The sequence below is a fragment of the Dendropsophus ebraccatus genome, chromosome 2 (assembly GCF_027789765.1).
Source record: "Dendropsophus ebraccatus isolate aDenEbr1 chromosome 2, aDenEbr1.pat, whole genome shotgun sequence".
Taxonomy (NCBI): domain Eukaryota; kingdom Metazoa; phylum Chordata; class Amphibia; order Anura; family Hylidae; genus Dendropsophus; species Dendropsophus ebraccatus.
In genome coordinates, this window is record NC_091455.1 from 210,105,221 (window position 1) to 210,127,694 (window position 22,474).

At 45.6% G+C, this 22,474-nt stretch overlaps 1 protein-coding gene and 1 non-coding gene across 2 annotated transcripts in view; both read right to left on the reverse strand.

Annotated features, from left to right (window-relative positions):
• Positions 1-2,533: 2,533 nt before the first annotated feature.
• GLCCI1 (glucocorticoid induced 1) overlaps positions 2,534-22,474 on the reverse strand; it is a 34,235-nt gene continuing 14,294 nt past the window's right edge. Inside the window, exons 3-8 of the mRNA XM_069960614.1 lie at positions 21,933-22,022; positions 18,441-18,554; positions 16,729-16,878; positions 12,935-13,148; positions 6,927-7,047; positions 2,534-3,042 (exon numbers count right to left, since the gene is read on the reverse strand). Coding sequence (XP_069816715.1) covers positions 2,670-3,042; positions 6,927-7,047; positions 12,935-13,148; positions 16,729-16,878; positions 18,441-18,554; positions 21,933-22,022 — 1,062 coding nt within the window. The 3' untranslated portion in view covers positions 2,534-2,669. The remainder of the gene's footprint in view (positions 3,043-6,926; positions 7,048-12,934; positions 13,149-16,728; positions 16,879-18,440; positions 18,555-21,932; positions 22,023-22,474) is intronic.
• LOC138785054 (small nucleolar RNA SNORA54) lies at positions 11,757-11,888 on the reverse strand. The gene has a single exon (XR_011362037.1). It is a non-coding gene; the product is annotated as a small nucleolar RNA SNORA54 (small nucleolar RNA).

Consider the following 22,474-nt stretch of genomic DNA (forward strand, 5'->3'; position numbering starts at 1 on the left):
CAAGGACACGCCCATGAGGAACTATTTTAAAAAATAATCTAATTATACAAACTTACAAATTGAAAAAACAAACAAACAAACCAACAACAACAAACCTATGCCACTAGCATGGTCTCTCTCAATGTTCTCCAACCAGTGGCTCTCCAGCTGTAAAACTACAACTCCCACCATGTCTGGGCAGCGTTCAGCTGTCAGAGAACGGGGACGGGAGTTGTAGTTTAGGAACGGCTGGAGAGCTGCAGGTTGGGTGCAATCTCTCAATGTTCTATCTGCTGCCAAAGACCTGAACGTGTCCTGACAGAGAAAAAGTAGGGAAAATGCAAGAGCACTACCCCCTTTAGGACCCTGCACTGGATACACAGACCCCCCCTAGGGTACTACTCTACATCTATGGTATTGCCGATCCAGTTTGCAAGACCATATCTTAAGTTCAATGGAGGGTATATAGAAACTTTGCTGTGTAGTTTAGGAATATTTTTGTATTCCCAAAGAACCCCTTTTTTTGTTAAGCTATAATTAGTAATATCATTGGGTAAGAAGCAGAACGTACATGCCCCACACTGTCTCACTCATTCCTGGTCAATAAACAGACCAGACACTTGAGTAAATAGATTTAAAAGGGAATCTGTCAGCTGCAACTCTGGTGTCAAAGAGGAGTTCCCAAGCTCCTGAAGTGCTAAGGGCTGTAACGCCTCCTCTCTCCACTTCCCATCCCTGTTTCAGTGTTGGTGGAAGCTTAACCCTGTTTCCACATCTCCTTTGTGATGGACACTGGTGCAAGATTTGCTAGACAAGGCTGCGGGTTTCATCCGTCAATCAAGCAGGGAAAGGGATGGAAGGGGAAGCGATGAGACATTACAGCCCTCATGATTATGGGGGCTTAGGAACACCTACAAATAAAAAAAAAAATTATAAAAAATTCTCTTATGGACCCAAAAACTCATGTCTCCTGGCCTCAACAGCGCCAGCAATTTGTCACATGACTATGGCTGACAGATCTCTTTATTCTGTAAGACGGCCGCCTCTTTGGTCACAACTAGAGTGAATCTACAGAAAAATTAGCTGAACCCAAATCTAATGAATCAGCCTTCAAACTGTTCTGTATGTGAATTCTGTTCTGGTTCCTTCTGATCTCCCTAGAGAAGTCTGGAATTGCTTAATTATAAGAGATGAGGAACCTGGAGCATGCTGGAGTCCATCCAAACCCGAACGTTCGGCATTTGATTAGCGGGGCTGCTGAAGTTGGATGAAGCCCTAAGGCTATGTGGAAATCATGGATATAGTCATTGGCTGTATCCATGTTTTCCAGACAACCTTAGGGCTTTATCCAAGTTCAGCAGCCCCAGCTTATCAAATACCGAACATTCGGGTTCGGATGGACTCCAGCATGCTCGAGCTTTGCTCATCTCTATTCACTATAGAACTTTCCAGAAAAAAGTTGGAAGCCGGAACAACTTATGAATCAAAGGCTGATCAGTAATATTCAATTTTGGCAAATCTTACTGTAGATTTGCTCAACTACAATCACGATAGATAAAACGGCCATCAGTAGAAGAGGACTTCACTGGGGCAAGGACTAGTGTTGAGCGTAGATGTCAAACTGTTTTGGTTCTGCAACGTTCTCTAAACATCAAGATCCGCAACCAACTCCTGATGTCTGGAGAAGTTAGATGCTGGGAGTCAAACGCCGAGCGTTCCGGTTCAGAGAATGTTGCAGAATCCAAACAGCTCGGCAACTCCGCTCAGCACCAGCAAGGACCAATGTGTGATAAAACGTGGGACACCAAGAACGTATGACCGCAACGTAGTGGTGTTGGGGATTTGGTAGAGTTTTCGATAGGGTTGACCAGACCTCTGTACATTGATGCATTCTGCAAGGCTTGCTGGCTCTTACTGGTGACCCGTGTCCAGGACATTCACAGTTTTGGAACCCCGATCCAAATGGGAATGTCCCAAAAAAATTTGAAAGAAAAAAAAAAAAAAAAGATTTAAAAAGAAAATGAGCGCTCCAATGTGGTTTACATTCCAAGTTACCTGAGATTTAGACTTCAGCTGAAGTACCTGAAAAACAAGCCTTAGGACGGGCACTGTGCAACCAATGTGGCATTGGGGTTATTCCTGCTATCTTATGACCTCTCCATGAGGAATCGGGGGGGCTTGGAAGGGAGTCCCATTATACAAGACAACTCTCCTTCCCCCTTAATCTTCCAAAACTAAAAAATAATGCAAAACCTGGAGGAAACAAAGGTAATCCTCTGGTACAGTATTCCTTACAGGACAGCACAAAAAAAATTATAGTTTTTGGGATTTACAAAGCTTATTTCATTTTTTTTTTTTTTTACCTGGTGCGACATCCTTTAAATGCATAGTCCACAGTGAACCCACTTGAAGAGATGGCTAAAGTTGTGCTAAAACAGTATTCGGGAAAGGGGGGAAAAAAAAAAAGTTGTTGGGGGGAGAAGAATTTTTTTTTTTTTTTAGTCCGGATCCAGGATAAACATTGGCAGATATGATAATTTAAGCGAAGCAGTACTTTGTGTTTTTTTTTCTTCTTTAATGGTGAATTCTTAATATTGATCAGACAGCGTTAACCAAACCACATGCAGAAGTTGTAAATCTGGCTTCAAGTCAGCTTTGATGGTCACAGAGGCCGGCTCCGTGCTGGGGGGTTAGATTACAACATGGTTGTGGGGAGAAGGGGGAGGAGACTGTGACAACTGCTCTTCTGACAGCAGCTCCACCCCATTCTGTTGCTGCTGCTCCGGCGAGGGGGCGTGGCCGTTGGTTTCAGTGTTGTCTACTTTGCTGGTGGCGTTATCGGTCAGGGAAGAAGAGGAGACCTGAGATGAGAGGTGCTCGACAGTCACGGCGCTCACAGCAGAGCTCTGAGCCGGGTTTGGAAGGGTCTTCAGGGTCAGGTCTGACGCTATGAGCAGTGACCCCAATAGTTTTACAGGACAGAATGCCGATCCTGTGGGAATGAAGTTAACTTTGTTTTTGTCAGGACATGAAAGGAGAGCTGTAGGGACCGGCTGACGAGACCTGCGGGGGAAACATTATCGCACATCAGGGCATCTCCAGAGACGACAACATTTCATATATAACAAATCTGATTTACAAAAGCCTGCGATGTGGGCAACATCCGGCCTTTAGGACCCAGATTACTTCTAACTCAGCCAGATGGGACCTAATAGCTTCGTAACAGTAGGGCTGCGCTATTTTACAGCAATGCACTATTAGGGTGCCTTCACACCTACCGGAACCGCAGCGGATCTTACTTCTGCGGACTCGCAGCGAGATCAGCTGCGGATCCAGTATCAATTCACCCCTATGATAGCACATACTCGCAGCGGGATTGACATCCCGCTGTGAATATGTGCTTTCGCCCCTCGCTGTCCGCATCCCCAATTCCCGGCCGCATCCTGCAGCCGAGAGCACACAGTACCTGCTCGGCAGCGCTGCTGCAGTGAGGCAGATCAGCTGAGCGGGACCAGAGCCGGAAGCCTCACTGCAGCCACGCCACCGAGCAGGTACTGTATGCTCTCGGCGGCGGGCTGCAGGATGCGTCCGGGGATGGGAGATGCGACGGTGGGGCTGCGGACAGCGAGGGGTTAAAGCACAAATTCTCAGCGGGATGTCAATCCCGCTGCGAGTATGTGCTATCATAGGGGTTAATGGTAACGGATCCGCAGCGGTTCTTGCTACGAATCCGCAGAAGTGAGACCGCTGCAGATCCGGTAGGTGTGAAGGCACCATAAGCAGATTTGGTCCTTAAAGGGAAACTAACAGCAGGTTAGAAGCAACTAACCTGCTAACATGTCCCTGTAGGGCACCGGGAGCTGAGAATGAAGTTTCTTACCTTTTTCCACTTCACCAACTTCAGGATATTAGCAGGTTATTTTATTTATTTTTTTAATAGATTTTAACGTTTATTTAATATGATAATGAAGTGTTGCTGCGCACTGGGGGGCGGGGCTATCACTCCCAGAGCACTGATCCGCCCGCAGCTAACCCGCCCCTTCTCATATTTGGGCAGTGCTCTGCTAATGTTAGGCCGTCCCTGAGGCTTAATAGCTCCGCCCACAGTGCGCACAAACACCTCATTAGTACATTAAATATGTTAATATTCCGAAAATAGCGCAGAGGATAAAAGGTAAGAAAATTCCCATCATCCTCAGTGGCTGTGCCCTTCTAACCTACTAATAGTTTCCCTTTAACAAAGATTTAGATAAAATGTTTTTTTTTTTTAATCAAACTAACATCAGAAAGTTATAGAGATTTGTAATTTACCTCCAGTCTTCCAGTACTTATCAGCTACTTATGTACTGCAGGAAGTGGTGTATTCTCTCCAGTCTGACACTGTGCTCTCTGCTGCCACCTCTGTCCATGTCAGGAGAGGTTTTCTATGGGGATTTGCTGCTGCTCTGGACAGTTCCTGACATGGACAGAGGTGGCAGCAGAGAGCACTGTCAGACTGGAAAGAATACACCGTTTCGTGTAGGACATACGGCAGCTGATAAGTACTGGAAGACTTGAGATTTTTAGTTAGAAGTAAATTACTAATTTGTATAAATCTCTAGCAGCAGTTGATTTGAAAGAAAAAAAAATACTGTGTGGGAATGTAGCCTAAATCAGATTTTTTTTCTATTAAAATAAATAAAGATGGATGGAAATAACAGAAGATGGCTTTTATGTCAATGATCCCGATAATCAAGAACTATGAAGACTCGTGTGATGGGAAACATACTCCATAATTGTGATCATTATTCAGCAGCCTGGACGTTCTCCAACTAAGCGCCATTGGTCAGAAGGCAGAAAAGACTAACGAGATGGAATGATACCGATATCACGAGATGTAGACTGGTTTAGAGGGGTTATCCAGCGCTACAAAAACATGGCCACTTCTCCCACCTCTCTTGACTCCAGTTCAGGTGTGGTTTGCTATTAAGCTCCATTTACTTCAATGGAACAGAGTTCCAAACCCCACCCAATCTGGATACAAGAGAGAGGGAAAGTGGCCATGTTTTTGTAGCGCTGGATAACCCCTTTAAATAAACACTCCATATTGGTGATTGTCATTATTTAGCAGCCCGGACTAAGCTCTATTCATCAGATTTACTCTTCAATAAAAAATAACCTGGCATGTCAAAAGTTATTGATCACATCGGCCAACAATTCCAACAACGTAAGTCTACGAGGCCACATAGGATTAGCGAGCAGCTGGGGAGTGGATGGCACAGCTACCCCGCTCTCGTCCTGGCTATACCGCCTGATGGCAGCAGGTCTCAGCAGGGAGACCCACTATGATCAATAAGGCCGGGTTCACAACGTGGATAGAAAAACAGATGTATATGTGTGCATCGATTTTGATCCATTTCTCCATTAACTTCCATAAAAAAAAAAAAAAAAAATCATACTTTAACCCCTTTAAGACCGAGCCCATTGATGCACGGATGTCCGGGCCAAATCAAGGCAATGTTTCTCCCCACCTTCTAAGAGCCATAGCGCTTTTATTTTTCCACCTACAGGGCTGGTTTGGGTGTCATTTTTTTGGCCATGATCTCTTGTTTTTATTTATATCATATTGGTGTACAAAAAAAAATTTGATTGCTTTTCATAAAATTTTTCCATATATAATAAAAAAGAAAAAAAAAAAAAATCAGCAATACTGGTGTGTGTTTTTATTTTCCTGTTTACGCCGTTCACCGTGCGGAGACAACTTTATATTTTAATAGATTGGACAATTCTGCATGATATCATATATTATGTTTATTTATTTTTTATATTTTTATAATGTGCAAGGAGGTATATTAAACCTTTATTGGGAGAGGGGGTTTATTTTTTTTTATACTTTTAAAAACTTTATTACACTTTTTTTACACTCTTATTTTACAGTATAACATGCAATCATTAGATTGCATATACCAGTGCTTCTCAAACATTTTCTGCTGGAGCCTCACCCAACAGACCAAGGCAATGCCTGGGCCTCACCAGACTGACCGAGAGGGCACCTGGGCCTCACCATCTGTTGTGAAAGTCCATTTAAAAGCTGAAAATAATGCTAGGGCTACCCTCACCCATCTCCCAAGCTCTCTATAGTAATAAAGCAAGTACAACATAAATAATGTTGTTCAAATGAAGATTTTTGCAAACCGCTAAAGGACTGTGCAGATCATAGTTACTTTTGTGAAAACTGGCTCCCCAGCTGGGCCTCACCAACAACTAAGGGGCGCCTCAATGGTAAGGCCCGCCTCACAGTTTGAGAAGCACTGGCATATACTGATCTATGCTATGCCATAGCATAGATCAGAGTTCTCGGCAATCTATGCATAGAGCCTTCCTAAGGGCACTAAGCATGGATGGCCGATCCGACAGGACGGAGGTAAGTAACCAACCCCTGCCCGTCGGTACAAGCGATCAGGAGCCTTGCAGCATGGCTGCCGGGGTCCCATTCAGTCAGTGACAGGAACTTGTATGCTCAGGAACATTCCTAAGCATACGCCAACCACAACATTCAAATATGTGAACAAAGCCTAATACAGTTCATAAACCATATTTTTTTCTGTGCGGTGACAGCCGCACTACCGAAGCGGTTGACAAGCGGAAAAAAAGCACCATAAATTATAGCTACAAGCAGCAGCTACACGCTACCACAAGGAACGGGCATGGCAGCAAGCACAACACGTGACAGTACCAGAGAAGCAGCAGGGGGCGCTGTGCTATCTGCTGGGTTCCCCTTTATGTATTTAGGGCCTGAATATAGTTTAAAAAAAAAAAAAAGTAGAAAAAATAAAAATAAATAGAGGGAGGCTGCCGGCAGGGGTCCAGCCAGCGGGTACTTTCACTCGTCCCCCCTCCTGCTCTTGGACAGCCACAGGCAGCCTTACACCTGCCAGCTGACCAAAAAAAGAAAAGGCGTTACTTACGACATTTCCTCAAAGACCTTGACCCGCTCGCATCCCTCGGGGGGCTCTCGTTTGAACATGTAGCTGTTGTTGGGTTTGGGAGAGGAGGCGTACTTGGGCAGCGGCGAACTATTCCCACTGTCTGAAAAATTTAAAAAGAGGAATAGTACAAGTGATTGGAGGGAAAAAAAAAATCCAACAGTAGAGCAATGTTCCCGTGCCGGTGGCGTACCAACTTCTGCAGAACTACAACTCCCATCATGTCCGGACAGAATTGTAGTTCTACGATAGCTGGGGAGCCACAGGTCGGGGAAGGCTGCAGCAGAGTATTCAGACTGGTGATTAAAAAAAAATGCAATCCCGATATAGAAAGACGGGAGAATATTTTCCCCTCCCAGGATGCAACAGCAGAGGCAAAAACAAGCAGAAGCGAGAAGCAGACGAGGGACTATATATAGCGGAGTGATTAGTACAGTACATGCAGACGCAAGGGAGGAGGCCAGGCACATTTTATTAGTAAGGAGGAGAAGAAGTCTGGCAAATGTGTTTGGAACAGTCTCTATCCTAAAATAAAATATAATAAAACTGTGCAGCCTGGCATCAGATCACAGGCCGGATACATAGAGGGAGTCCCCCTCCTCTAACATAGTCACTGCGTGTGCAGGACAAGGGGAAGAAACACAGCCAATAGAGAGGAGTGAACTCTCCAAAAGTTTGGCAGAAAGTTTGAATTAGTTGGAACTGAACCCAAACGTCATCAACATGCCTAAAACTTATGTATAATTTTTAAAAGTAACAGACTTAAAGGGGGACTCGTGATTTTGTTTTCTTTCAAATCAACTGGTGTCAGAAAGTTAGAGATGTGTAAATTACTTCTATTTAAAAATCTCCAGTCTTCCTGCAGGACATAAAGCAGCTGATAAGTACTGGAAGTGGTGTATTCTTTCCAGTCTGACAGTGCTCTCTGCTGCCACCTCTGTCCATGTCATGGAAAACCTCTCCTGCTCTGGACAGTTCCTGCCATGACAGAGGTGGCAGCACAGAGCACTGTGTCAGACTGGAAAGAATACACCACTTCCTGCAGGACATACAGCAGCTGATGAGTACTGGAGATTTTTAAATAGAAGTCACTTACAAATCTGTAAATTTTTCTGACACCAGCTGATTTGAAAAAGAAAAAAATATGCCCCAGTTCCCTTTAACAAAGACAGGTCAACATGTATGGTTATGGTTAAACAAATGGTACACCGCTGGTGATCCAACAGCTTGTTCAGAAATACAATGGAGTTCTTCTTTGCTTTTTAAAATGTAAAAGTTGTCTTAAATGTATTCCTTTTTCATAGCAGAATCCTGCCAGTGTTAATACGCACAAGGAGGTATTGGAAGCGGCCATGACTTTTCTTCCACAGGAAGACCAAAAATTCTTCCTTTTTTTGGGAATAGCTGAAGCTTTTGCGCCCAGAAAAAAGAAACGTTTTACAAGCAGTCGGAAATTTGGCCCATCTTGGGGAGAACAAACAGGATTGGTGTCCCAAAGGGCGCACAACAGTAACCATACCCACTGCTCTTTTACATCAATCAGTGTACCACAAATAAAACCTGGCACTGACAAAATAGCAAGTGGTCTGCATCTGTTCCATGTACAACTATTGTGTTTGTGTGCTCCGGTGTCTTTCACTGATCGCTGTCCCTCGCAGGATCTTCTAAGCTACAGGGCATAGGCTTTTATAATGGCTCGGACATCATCCTTATACTGCTGGCTGATTGGCTGGGAGTGCTGTTAGAAAAGCATTACCAGACCAAGCTCAGGTCATGTGATCCTTCCTCCTTTTTACCATGGGGGAAGGGTCAACAAATTTTTAGCAAATTGTGAACACAATCAAGGTTTAATTCTCTTATAACTAAGGGCCAACATTCTTCCAGAAGTGGCGCCACCCCTGTCCACAGGTTAGAAATGGAATTGCAGCTCAGTTACATTGACTTCAATGCATCTGAGCACTGGACTCTCCACTTCTCCACTTCAGTCCGCATAGGCCACCAACAGGTCAGAAATTTAAGGATATTCTATACACTTACCATATGATAAATATAGGATATACTACACATGATGCAGTATAATTATATCACCTGTGAAATACTAAGGACATAAGGCCAAACCTCGTAAATCTCGAGATACCGTATTTTCCGGCATTTACGACGGCCCCTGACTTTAAGATTTTCAGGGGTTCACCTTATAGGCGGGAAAATGTTAGACCGCAGCAGGGTTTACTAGCTGGAGCTAAAGGAAGAAGAAAAAAAAAAAAAAAACAATCAACTCACCTGTGAGCCGTTCCCAGCAGCCGCGTATTTCCAGTCCCGTTCCTGGCGCAGGCAGTGTGACGCACACTGCCTGTGCTGGAGGTCCCTGAAGCTCTCCCGAGCAGCCGAGCATCTCATCGGTGAAGCTCGGCTGCCGGGAGAATGACAGGCTTCAGGAACTTCTGGCGCCTCTGCCATTCTCCCAGAGCTCTCCCAGCAGCCGAGCGTCACCGAGCTTGTATGATGAGACGCTCGGCTGCCTGGGAGAGCTTCAGGGACCTCTGGCACAGGCAGTGTGCGTCACACTGCCTGCACCAGGAACGGGTCACAGAAGAGTAGTTTTTGGTTTTTTAAAGTAGTCGCTGTATACGGTGGGGATGCGGCCATTTCTGAGCTCTCCTACAGCTCCCTGGCGATGCCAACTTCTAAGATTTTTCGGGGTTAAAAAATAGTCTTATATGACAAAAATAAAGTAACTAATGTATGTGTCTGATGTGTATGGGGGAAGGGGGTCTCCCGACTTTTCCCTGAAGGCAGATTGGGGTAGAGGTTGATCAGTGTATACTCACCTCTGATTACACGCTTTCCCGCAGCGCAAGGTTATTCTACTGCTAAAACGCCGTTAAAAATCCCGCTGGTGCCCATATTGACCCTCTCTTCTCTTTTCGGACCCACATCTTCAGAGGCCGGAAGTCAGAGTTTTCTATGCATCTCTAGGAGAGCGCTCTCGTTGAGATGCATTGAAGACCATGATTTCAGGTCCTCAAAAGCACAGGAGCAACAAGGGGATCAGAAGAGCTGTGATATGGACAGCGGGACATGGTCTCATAGCACCGCCACTCCGAAGGAGAGGGCTCATCACAGGCGAGTATAAATGCCAACTTGGATCTGAAGTATATGCAGCTGAGCCACTATACCAGACACAAGGGCGTACAGACGTGGCAGAGTAACATAGTACCTTATCACAGAAAAAGAATGTTACTGAATTCTGGGTGAATCTTTAAGAAAGGAAATTAAAGTGGATCAGTCAGCAGATTTTTGGGGACTAAAATAAAGACAGCGTACATTAGGGCTTCTCACCCCGAATCAGGAAATGTAACTCTTATTTCAGTCCGTTACTCCAGCTCTGAGATATAAACTTTACAAGTTTAATGCAAATGGGGCCATAAAGCCTCCAGGGTGCCCCCTGGCTGCAGAAGTCCAGCAATGCTTAGCTTTAGAGGAACGCCTCAGGGATTTTATATCCTAATTTGCATAAAACATTAAAACATGTAAAGTTTATATTCTCAGCGCTGGAGTAAATTACTGAAATAAGAGTTATATCTTCAAATTCAGGGTGACAAGCCCTACTGTACACAGCTTCTACTGTAGCTCGGAAAAAGCAACTGATAGATCTGATTTAAAGGAAATGTGTCACCACAATTTTCTTTAATTTTTTTTAGTCTAGTCTCTTTATATTTTTTACTTTAATTTTTATTTCTTTCATTTTTGTACATTGTTATTGGGGCGGTCATATTACCTGGGCTGTTTTTAACAGCATTTAGTGACATGCTTTACATCAAGACTCATGGACATAGACGACAATAGACAGACACTGTCCCCTTGAGAAGAATGTGAAACATTACTGAGCGCGCTCTGTGATCTTTGAAAAGGTCATTCCACAGGGAGCTGCTATTGTCTTGTATTGATGCCACATACTGGTGTCACATGACGCTGCAATGCTGTACAGATCACTTTACAGCAGCCTCCTTTTATTACTACAGATACAAAAGGAAGTCTCAGATTAGTTTTAGCCTCAGTGGTGAGAATGAAAACTGAAGGATATCAGGATTTTTTAATATAGATTTTTTTTTTTAAATGGAGGGAGGGGGGGGGGGCAAAGTCACCAAAAATTCTCAAAAATATGTTAAACATAAAAACTTAAACAGCAAGTGATTTTCTAATGACACAGTACCTTTAAGTCCATGGTAACCATCCTGAGACATGGTCAAACTTGCTGCATTACTGAAACTTCTTCAGTAATTTTAAAGTGACTTTGTACCAACAATCTGACCCCACCCATCTGTACCGTCGGATAGCGGCTTTTAATCCAAGATCTATGCCAGAGTCCATACGGCAGGTGATGCAGTTATTGTCCTAAAAAAACTTTTAAACTTGCAGCCCTGTGCCAAATTGGTGCGGCGTAGAGTGTCTGTACCCTAGGCCTGCGCCGCCCTTCCTTCCGTCTTCACCATTAGGAATGCCCCAGTCAGGATTTCTCTTATTTTTTTTATCACTTGTCGGAGCACTGTATATGTGCTTTAATGGTCCAACACATGTGCAGTGTACAGACAAGTGATGAATAGGAGAAACCCTGACTGGGGCATTCCTAATCGTGAAAACGGCAGGACGAAGGGGGGGCGCAGGCCTAGGGCACAGACACTCTAGGCCACGCCAATTTGACCCCCCTGCTGTAGGAGCCTCTATGGACACAGACCCCATACATACCCCAGTCTTATTCTGTTCTCTACAGCTGTGTCAGAAGAGGACGACCCAACCGAAGTGCAATACAACAGATGTCCCTGATATCTGGGGAAAATGACAGGACTCCACCTCTGCCACATGCACTCCCCAACCAGGTGTGATCTAGCACTGGAATGGAACTGGCACCAGAAGAGAGCTGGAAACCAATTACGAACAGTGCAGGGATAGACAAGGATAAATCCTACACAAGCTGCACAAACATGGCTGCTATCCTCCAGAAACAGCGCCGCACCTGTCTGTAGCCTGTGTCTATTATTTCAGCAATACCAGATTTACCCATTTGCAAAAACTTCTCTAAAAATAATACAGCCTTGTGACACCCAAGTCCAGGAGTCCCAGCTCCTCCAATCAATCAAACCTTTAAAGGGCTACTCCAGCGTTAAAGGGGTTATCCAGCGCTACAAAAACATGGCCACTTTTTCCCCTCTCGTCTCCAGATTGGGTGGGGTTTGGAACTCAAGCTCCATTTACTTCAATGGAACTAATTGCAAACCACACCTGAATTGGAGACAAGAAAGGAAGAAAAGTGGCCATGTTTTTGTAGGGCTGGATACTGGTTACAGAAAGTTATAGTTTTTTTTAACTTTCTTCTATTTAAATATCTCCAGTCTTCCAGTACTTATCAGCTGCTGTATGTCCTGTGGAAAGTGGTGTATTCCCTCCAGTCTGAAACAGTACTCTCTGCTGCCACCTCTGTCAAAGTCAGGAACTGTCCAGAGCAGGAGAGGTTTTCTATGGGGATTTGCTGCTGCTCTGGGCAGTTCCTGACATGGACAGAGGTGGCAGTAGAGAGCACTGTGTCAGACTGGAAAGAATATACAACTTCCTGCAGGACATACAGCAGTTGATAAGTACTGGAATACTGGAGATTTTCAAATGTATATAACTTTCTGACACTAGAGATTTTTTTTCTTTCAAATCCACTAGAGTTCCCCTTTAACTTTAGCCTATATGCTACAAGAAGAGGGACCGTCGGCAGCAGTATGAACCTAATCTAGTCGGTGCTGGGACAGGACCTAAATCGTCCTCACACTCTTATATACAGTTACAGCCATCTTGTGCTGAGATGTTTTATAGGCAGTGATGGTGATGAGATGCAGAGATGGAGCGGACACAAAAAAAAGTGACATAAAAAAGACAAGACTGGATCTACGGTGAAAGAAGACACAAAGCTGAACATCAGGTAACCCTCCTATTTCTGCGCTCACCTTTATCCCGATCGAAGAGCAGGTCGTCTGTGGAGCAGGGGCTGCCTTCCTGCGACTCGGGGGGACATGAAGGGGACGCACAGGGGGAATGGCTGCTGCTGCAACTGCTGCTGCGCTCCTGGACTGACGGGGTCTGAGTGTCGATACTGCGCGTGCTGCTGCTACGGTAGGTGGAAGGTAATGGAGCTCGGCGCCCATCTGGGATTTCCAAAGGCTGAAAGGAAAGAAAGAGGCATGTTAGTGATAAACCTATATACACACCCTACAGTCCGCCTGTGTCCTGTGTAGTCCACTTTATAGAATATAACCAATGCAGCTGCTGTCACTAGAATATCCCATCGCTCCTAGTGCCCATCCGCGCTAGTTTACTGGGCCGATTACACAGCCCGATAATCATTTAGCGAGGGCTGCAGGGACATAGTTACCGATGTCCTCGCAGCCCTTGTTTAAACTCCATCCTTTACCTAAACATGCGGTAGCAGTCCTGGCCAGTGATTGGCTGAGCAGTCCGTCAGCTAAGGGCCCTATTCCACCAGACAGTTATCGTTCGCATAATCGTTAACGATAAACGATCCAACCGACCGCTATTACGAAAGACCTGAAATCGTTCACCCATTTACATGGAAAGATGATCGTTCCTTATGATCGTTTTTGCAGTCGTCTTGTCGTCGCTATTGCGTTCGTCACTACTGCGAACAACTTCTATTCAATGCGAACGTTTTGCGAACAAGCAACAATAAAAATAGGTCCAGGTCTTTATTAAACGATCAACGATTTCTCTTTCGGTCGTTAACTGCTATTCAAACGAACGATCATCATTTAGATTCGAAGGATTTAACGATAATCTGAACGATAATCGTCCGGTGGAATAGGGCCCTTAGACAGGCTGCACCGAAGCTGCTGCTGTGCGTGGGACTGGGAGAACGAGCGCAGGAGAAGACCTGCAACAGGTTTAGGTAAAGCATGGTGCTTGTGGAATAGTTGGTCGCCCACCGCACACCCAAATAAACGATCAGCCGATGACACAATCTACAACTGATCGTGGTCTCTATTCCACGCAGCGATAATTCGCAGATTATCACTGTGGCATTGGATCCTAAAAGTGGAGGGGGAATTGCTGTACCTACCAGGCAGAAAAGGGGAGACTGATGTACTTACAAGGGGAGAAAAGTGGAAGGAACTGCTGTACCTATCAGTGGGAAAGTGTGTGTGTGGGAGCTGCTGTACTATCAGGGGGAAAGAATAGGTGATCTGTAGTACCTAACATGGAATAAGAGTGCGGGGGAACTGCTGTACCTACTGGGGTAAGAGACGTGGGACTATTGTACTTACCAGGGGGAGAGCGTTATGAGTGAGGAGGGAACCTGTAACCCGGGGCAGAGCCCACCCTACCCCTGGATAAAGGATCATATGCTTACACTCTCCTGCCAGACCCGCCATGGAGAAATCACTGCCCACTCGACAAATGAGAAGAGTGCGATGTCTACAGGACATCGGACTCTTCTACTCATTTGCATATGGAGCGCACTGAGAGTGGGTGGCGATTTCTCTTTGGCGGGACTGGAATCCACAGCGGGACCAGCAGGATAGGGTAAGTATATGATCCTTTACCCAGGGGTAGGGTGGGCTCTACCTAGGGTGTCAGGTTCCCTTTAAAGGGATTTTAAAAAAGGCACAACTTTCTTGCAAAAACAGCACCACCCCTGCCCTCAGTGCAGCAATACAGTTTAGCTGGCACTTCAATGGAACGGAGCTGCAAAACTCACACCAAAATGAGGACAATAGTGGTGCTGTTTCTGGAAGAAAGCAGCCATGTTTTCCTAAGCCTGGACAACCCCTTTCACTACCACGTGAAGGCTTTGGTTTCAGTAAAGAGTGCCCTCTAAGCTGATATTTGCCGGCCCAGGCTAGATATACACATCTTTATACCGTTCCTTTAGGACGTTACCCCATCATTATACAGGCGACGCTCGTCCCTCGTGATTATCACAGATGGAGGCGCCACGTCCCATAAAACAATCAGCTGGTATAATGAACAGATCCCAACCAGGGCTAAAATAAGGCGAATCAGCTGCCGGTTATATATAGATTTGTTTGCTTTATGGGGAATATTCTGCTTTAACAATAAGTTAAGGAAAACAGCGCGGCGGCGGCAGCCACGGAGGCATTTATAGCCCGAACCAAGATAAAGCGGCACAATTTACTGCAGAAAGGAAAACTCCTACTCTAAAAGCAAGAGAAAAATCCCCAGATCAGGATGCAGAGACAATGCAAAGGAACTGTATGTAAAGAGTCTCCGCGGCTGTGATCTCTATAGGGAGAGGATAAGATGGTGCCTAACCTGAATAAACCGCTGTGCATGCAGCTGGACAACAGGGTGGAGCATTGTGATGGGAGGTCTGGTTACTATATGCTGGATTACAGGACTCGTATAGTAGTCACCGCCATCCCTGCAGCAGCCTCTATAGTGCACATAGTGACCCCCGGTCCTGCATCTACTCCATACAGAGTCTTACTAACCTCAAAGGACAAGAGGGCACTGCCTCCGACTGGAGAAAAAAAAAGGTTCAATCTCCGGAGGCGACAAGCCTTCTTTACAATGAGAACTGTGAATCTGTGGAACAGTCACCACAGGATCTGGTCACAGCAAAAACAGTAGAGGGCTTCAAAACAGGGCTAGACAAGTTCTTAGAGCAAAATAATATAAATGCATATGTATAGAACCTATCACCCCTCCCCCTTCCCTGTATCCATCCCCTCCTTGGTTGAACTTGATGGACATGTGTATTTTTTAAACCGTATTAACTATGTAACCATATCCTCAGTGATCTGCAGATGTGTCAGAAGAGGACAACCCGACCCGACATGCAATACAACCGATGTCCCTGATATCCGGGGAAGATGACAGAACTCACCTCTGCCACATGCACTCCCCAACCAGGTGTGATCTAGCACTGGAATGGAACTGGCACCAGAAGAGAGCTGGAAACCAATTACGAACAGTGCAGGGATAGACAAGAACTGTACTCACTATTCTGCTGGTGGGGTCACTGTACATACATTACTGATCCTGAGTTACATCCTGTATTATACTCCAGAGCTGTAATCACCATTCTGCTGGTGGGGTCACTGTGTACACACATTACATTACTGATCCTGAGTTACATCCTGTATTATACACCAGAGCTGTAATCACCATTCTGCTGGTGGGGTCACTGTGTACACACATTACATTACTGATCCTGAGTTACATCCTGTATTATACACCAGAGCTGTAATCACTATTCTGCTGGTGGGGTCACTGTGTACACACATTACATTACTGATCCTGAGTTACATCCTGTATTATACACCAGAGCTGTAATCACTATTCTGCTGGTGGGGTCACAGTGTACATACACTAAATTACAGATCCTGAGTTACATCCTGTATTATACTCCAGAGCTGCACTCACTATTCACTTGTCAATGAAACAGTTAGCAAACTTTTTAACAAGTACATGCTCTACAATATAGTAGTCTGTTCTACATTAACTTGCTGACCACTTTGTGGGATATAGAAAGCAATGCAAAGACCCTGAACAAGCAGGATACACAGAGCTTTGTACTTGGTCATGCAGAATAGTGATCGGACACTGATGCAACGCTGCATTTACACAAGATAAGTGAATCAATATCTGAACATAAGGAATAAATCTCTACCTGGAGGCTATAATGGAACGGTCAAAGGTGAATGTGAAGAATCACGTAACAGAGATAAGAAACAAGGACTTCTCCGCCATATATACTAGATACCTTGACTCCATCCTTCTCACTGGTTTCTTTTATAAAGACTTTCTCCAGCTCGGGGCTGATCCCTTCCACATTACAGGGGACTCTGGAGCCGGTGGATTTCGGTACCAGGATACTTGCTGTGGGTACAGGGATGGATCTGGAGGTGGACGCCTATAAGAGATGGACAAGTGTCAGTATAAGAACCGCAAAAATCTAGGCTGAGATATGAAGGTAGTTGATCACAAAGCCTCATCCTGCTGGGATCCCCAGTATGTCTTCAGTTTCCCTGTAGCGCCCCCACAGGAAAAACAACGCATAACACAATGTCCATTCATATTAATGGACATTGGTTAGAGACGCCCTCTGTAATATAGATGGGGGACCCCCCCACAAAAGTGACTCATCCGGTTTATGATAAGTTATTTAAAGGAGAAGTCCACCGAAAATTTTTATTAAATGTCACTTCCTGGATAACATGGTGATGTCACTTCCTGGATAACATGGTGAGGTCACGACCCGACTCCCAGAGCTGTGCAGGCTGTGGCTGCTGGAGAGGATGATGGCAGGGGGACACAGGGCACTGGAGGGACACTGAGCATCCCTCTGCTATCATCCTCTCCAGCAGCCACAGCCCGCACAGCTCTGGTGCCAGCTCCTGACATCACCATGTTATCCAGGAAGTGACATCACCATGTTATCCAGGAAGTGACATCACCATGTTATCCAGGAAGTGAAGCCTTGATGCAGTAGTAAGTGCAGGGAAAAAAAATTACTTTATGAGCATTTCCCATAATGAGTGTGTATTAGTGATATGTATAACCTTTGGGGGGGGGGGCAATATAATACTTTAATAAAAATTTTCACTGGACTTCTTCTTTAACCTCTAATTCAGGGGCATCAAAGTTACAGTCAGGCAGCTGTTGCAAAACTACAATTCCCATTAGGCTTTAGCTATCCAGGCATGATGGGAATTGTAGTTCTGCAACAGCTGGAGAGATACAATTTTCATGCGTCCTTAAACCTCCCACCTCCCATGCTGTAGATGTAACCAGTGTTTCCTCTTGTATAGACTAACAGCCCTAAACATAATAGGAGAAATGATGCGATGTAAGGAGATGCAGATCAGCGTGGAGAAGCCGGACTATTATGATGCACGATGCCAGTGTAGGATCTGCACAGCCGGGGAAGGAAGGGTGGGGTGACAGCGGGCACAGCTTACCAAGGGCGTTCATACATATCCATGTTTCCATACACGTTACCCACCCCCATCCTAGTGGAAATTATTCCTTCATTATTCATAGCTAGCAGGCTGAGGAGGTCGGAGACAGGAGGAAAATACATTATTCACGTTTCTATGTGGAACACGCACTGAGCGGCCACATCATTAAAACTAGGAGATGGGAACATCATGGATCACCTGGAGATAATGGCAGCTGTCAGGGTATAATAGGGGCAAGTGCCCGGGTCAGGTCAGGCCTGATGAGTCACATTCTCCATTATACTGACGGCCAGGTGCATGAGCATCACTTATCTGGAGAAGGGATGACACCAGGATTCACTATGGGAAGACGACAAGATGGTGGGGGCAGTGTGATGGGCAATGTTCTGTTGGAGCCCTGGCATCATGGGGATGTAACTGATGTGACACGTAGCACATGTGGATGGCAGTGTGGAGGGGATGCATTATGCCAGAGGGGTGTGCACACATTGCACTGTGCCGAGGGTGGACTCACCTGAGTATGACTGATTGCTATGTGGTTACCCTGGAGGGGCGATGAACTCTCCTTCTCCTTGATATGTCGACTACTGTTCTTGGTTCGCTGGAGTTGTTGTCGCAGCTTAGCGATCTGTAAAAGTATATTCAACAAAATCAGCTCCTCAGAAATAAACTGAGTTACATCCTGTACTATGCTCCAGAGCTGCACTCATTTCTACAGCTATGTCAGAGGAGAACAATCTGACCTCAATGTGCAATACAACCAATGTGCCTGATATCTGGGGAAAATGACAGAACGCCACCTCTGCCACATGCACTCCCCAACCAGGTGTGATCTAGCACTGGAATGGAACTGGCACCAGAAGAGAGCTGGAAACCAATTACGAACAGTGCAGGGATAGACAAGGACACAGCAAAAACTAGGGGGGGGGGGGGCTTTGGGAACGCAGTCACTATGGTTTCTCCTCTCACTGTGTATCCTACATTACTGATCCTGAGTTACATCTAGTATTATACTCCAGAGCTGCACTCACTATTCTGCAGGGAGCCGACATCTCTCATACATAGCCCTGTGTAGCTGATGCTTTTTATCTGCTGGGCAGCACAATGCGTAGGTGGGTTATACACATATATATGGACGTCACTGGGTAACATGGACAGGCTAGCTGTTGTCTTCCTATAGGTGCCACGTCCGTGTCGCTTGCTCCTCTATGTTCTGTATAAATGAAGCCTTTTGGCCGCAGATCTGCAGCTACCAGCTGGCTATAATAGAGAGCCTGGGTGTGGGTGTATTATACGCCGCGGACAGACGTGCCAGCGCTGCCTAATATTGCTCTGGGAACGTATCTGGCACTTTCCTGCGTTGCACGGGAAATAAAAACATACATCGGGTTTACAGAGAACTGTGTCGGTTCCATCAGACGCCCTCGATATTTCCACAACGCTGCGCCGGCCAGGACTGGCACACTGCCATCCTCCATTGCTAGAATGGTGTTAGTCTCATCTGTTCCAAGGAAAGCTGGGTGAGCAGCATCCAGGTCCACCACCTAACTCCTTGAACACAATCTATGGTCCCCTTTCAGGAGACTACTTGGTACTTATGGCGGATGTGGCAGCACTTTGGGGGCCCATTGGCGTCCCTTGAACACACTCATCGGCAGAGGGGGAAGAAAAAGAAAAAAAAAAAAAAAAAAAGGAAAAAAGGAAAGGAAACAAAAGAGTGAAGAAAACGTTTAGAAAATCCAGGCTGGGATAAAAAGTCTGGGATTATCAGAAAAAATATTAACTGGAATCTGTAGACAAAGGATCCGATCACTGGAGAAAAAAAATTTGGGTTTAATTTTGGGTCCTTTATGTGGTCTGGGATGGTGGAATCACTGACTGCATCTCCCCCTGCAGAAGCGGTCACAGCCCGGAATCACTGACTGCATCTCCCCCTGCAGAAGCGGTCACAGCCTGGAAGCACTGACTGCATCTCCCCCCTGCAGAAGGGGTCACAGGCCGGCATCACTGACTGCATCACCCCCCCCCCCCCCGCGCAGAAGCTGTCGGGGCCTGGAATCACTGACTGCATCTCCCCCTGCAGAAGCGGTCACAGCCTGGAATCACTGACTGCATCTCCCCCCTGCAGAAGGGGTCACAGGCCGGCATCACTGACTGCATCTCCCCCCTGCAGAAGGGGTCACAGGCCGGCATCACTGACTGCATCTCCCCCTGCAGAAGCTGTCGGGTCTGGAATCACTGACTGCATCTCCCCCTGCAGAAGCAGTCACAGCCTGGAATCACTGACTGCATCTCCCCCTGCAGAAGCGGTCACAGCCTGGAATCACTGACTGCATCTCCCCCTGCAGAAGCGGTCACAGCCTGGAATCACTGACTGCATCTCCCCCTGCAGAAGCGGTCGGAGCCCTTTGCTGCTGGACAGTAATTTGGTGCTTGGACAGAGTACACGGAGAAGAATGCTGGTGTGGGACCAGTTGTCATCACTATGGAAAGACTACTGCGATAAATAAAGTAAAGAAAGTTTCCCACAGGACTGTGCTCCCTCCATCATAACCAGTCGCACATCCAGTATAAATAGACTGTGGTAAATGATAAAAGCCGTCCTCATCAGAGAGAGCCCATAAAGCCCCTCCGGTGATGCCGATGTGACACGCTGAAGACGCGCACATGCTCTTTGTAATTATACCCACTAGAACAATGCCAATGTCTAGGTTACCAAGAGTGGGCGTCAAGAAAGTAGCGAGAAGTGTAAATCTACGGGCGTGGGCGCATTATGACACATAGTAATTTGCAACCTGTGCTTTTATTCAGACTGCGCAGTTCTTATTGGCGATGACACATTGGGGTTATTCTGGATTTTAATAGCTGCTGACCTGAAATAACACTCCCTGCAAGAAGTTGTTTTACAGATAACGGCAACTTTTCTTCAAAGACGTCGCAAGTGCCCAAGAAAGGGGTGACCGGATGATGAAAATAAGTTTATCGAAAAGGAGGAAATTTATATTCCCAGATACGCATGATCATATACTGAATAGAAAAGACGACTCTGGGATTGGCCTTATTATGTGCTATGCTCCAAACCCAGCCAAAGCTGCATCCGACCGTCTCTTATCCATCACCAGGAATCATAGATCACAGATTTGTAATTTACTTCTATTAAAAAAAAAAAACACTCAAGTCTTCCAGTACTTATCAGCTGCTGTACGTCCTACAGGAAGTGGTGTATTCTTCCCTGTCTGGAGAGCAAGAGAGGTTTTCTATGGAGATTTGCTACTGCTCTGGACAGAGGTAGCAGCAGAGAGCACTGTGTCAGACTGGAAAGAATACACCACTTCCTGCAGGACATACAGCAGCTGATAAGTACTGGAAGACTGGAGATTTATTTAATAGAAATAAATTACAAGTTTCTGGCACCAGTCCATCTGAAAAAAATAAAATAAAATAAGAAATTTTTGTGAACCACTACTGGTGCTTGAACTATAGACTACATCTCCCAAAACGCATGACAGCAGAGAGATGCAATGTTTCAGTCAAGCAGAAGATGTGAATGCAATGGAACCAAGGGAGAATTTCCTATGCACGCCTAAGTGTCTCCATGGTAACAGACTACAAACAATGTAGTCTGCAGTCCTGTGATAATCACTTCCATTTGCCCCCGTAGGCAGTCCCTAAGATGGTAAGAGGAGATGAGATGGAAAAGGGTTTGTTTGTAATTTGCAACCATGGAAACACAGAACTGCATGTTTCCATAGTTACAGACTACAAACTGTGTGTAGTCTGATCCTGTAGTCCTACATTATTCTTTCCTCTGACTGCTCTTCTTGCCATCCTAGAAAACACAGAAAAGAGTAAATGATACTGCAGAACCAGACTACGTTTGTAGTCTGTTACTATGGAGATGCATTGGTTTGCATGGACAGCTGAGTATACATAAACAACTTCATTTCAACAAAATCACAAAACTATATGGAAATTTTCTGGTCTCCCTATAAAACTCTTCATGTACCTCTTTAAGCTGGTCGGCACTGCCCCAGGACGCAGATCGCTGATGACTTATTTTCTTCTCTGTGCTCTCTTCTCCCCAGCAACTTGGTGTCTGAGGAAAGAGACAAACAAGACAACAATGACTACCCAAATGTGGCCAAATTACAGCGAGTTATAAGAGATCTACTCCGTATAATGGACGCATCAGGATTCACAGCCACAACAGGCCCATTCTTCTATAAAACAGCGCCCCTCCTGTCCACAGGTTGCGCTTGGTATTGCAGCTGTGAACAGGAATGAGCTGTAATATTAAACAAATAATATAAAGTGAAAACCTGGACCCTCTGCCTCTATCCCAAGTCACCCAACCCCACACTGTAACAAGGATCCGGGGAGACTATTTGCCGCCGCTCACGTTCAGGAGGAGACATTCTAGCTGCTAAGAAGCCCGAAACACTGCAGCGGCGCGCATTAAACATGTAACAGGGAGGATCGGGCGCATTGCAAAAGGTGCTGGGAGCTGCAGAAAGGCTCAACGCTATTCTATTACTAATTGTAAGCCGG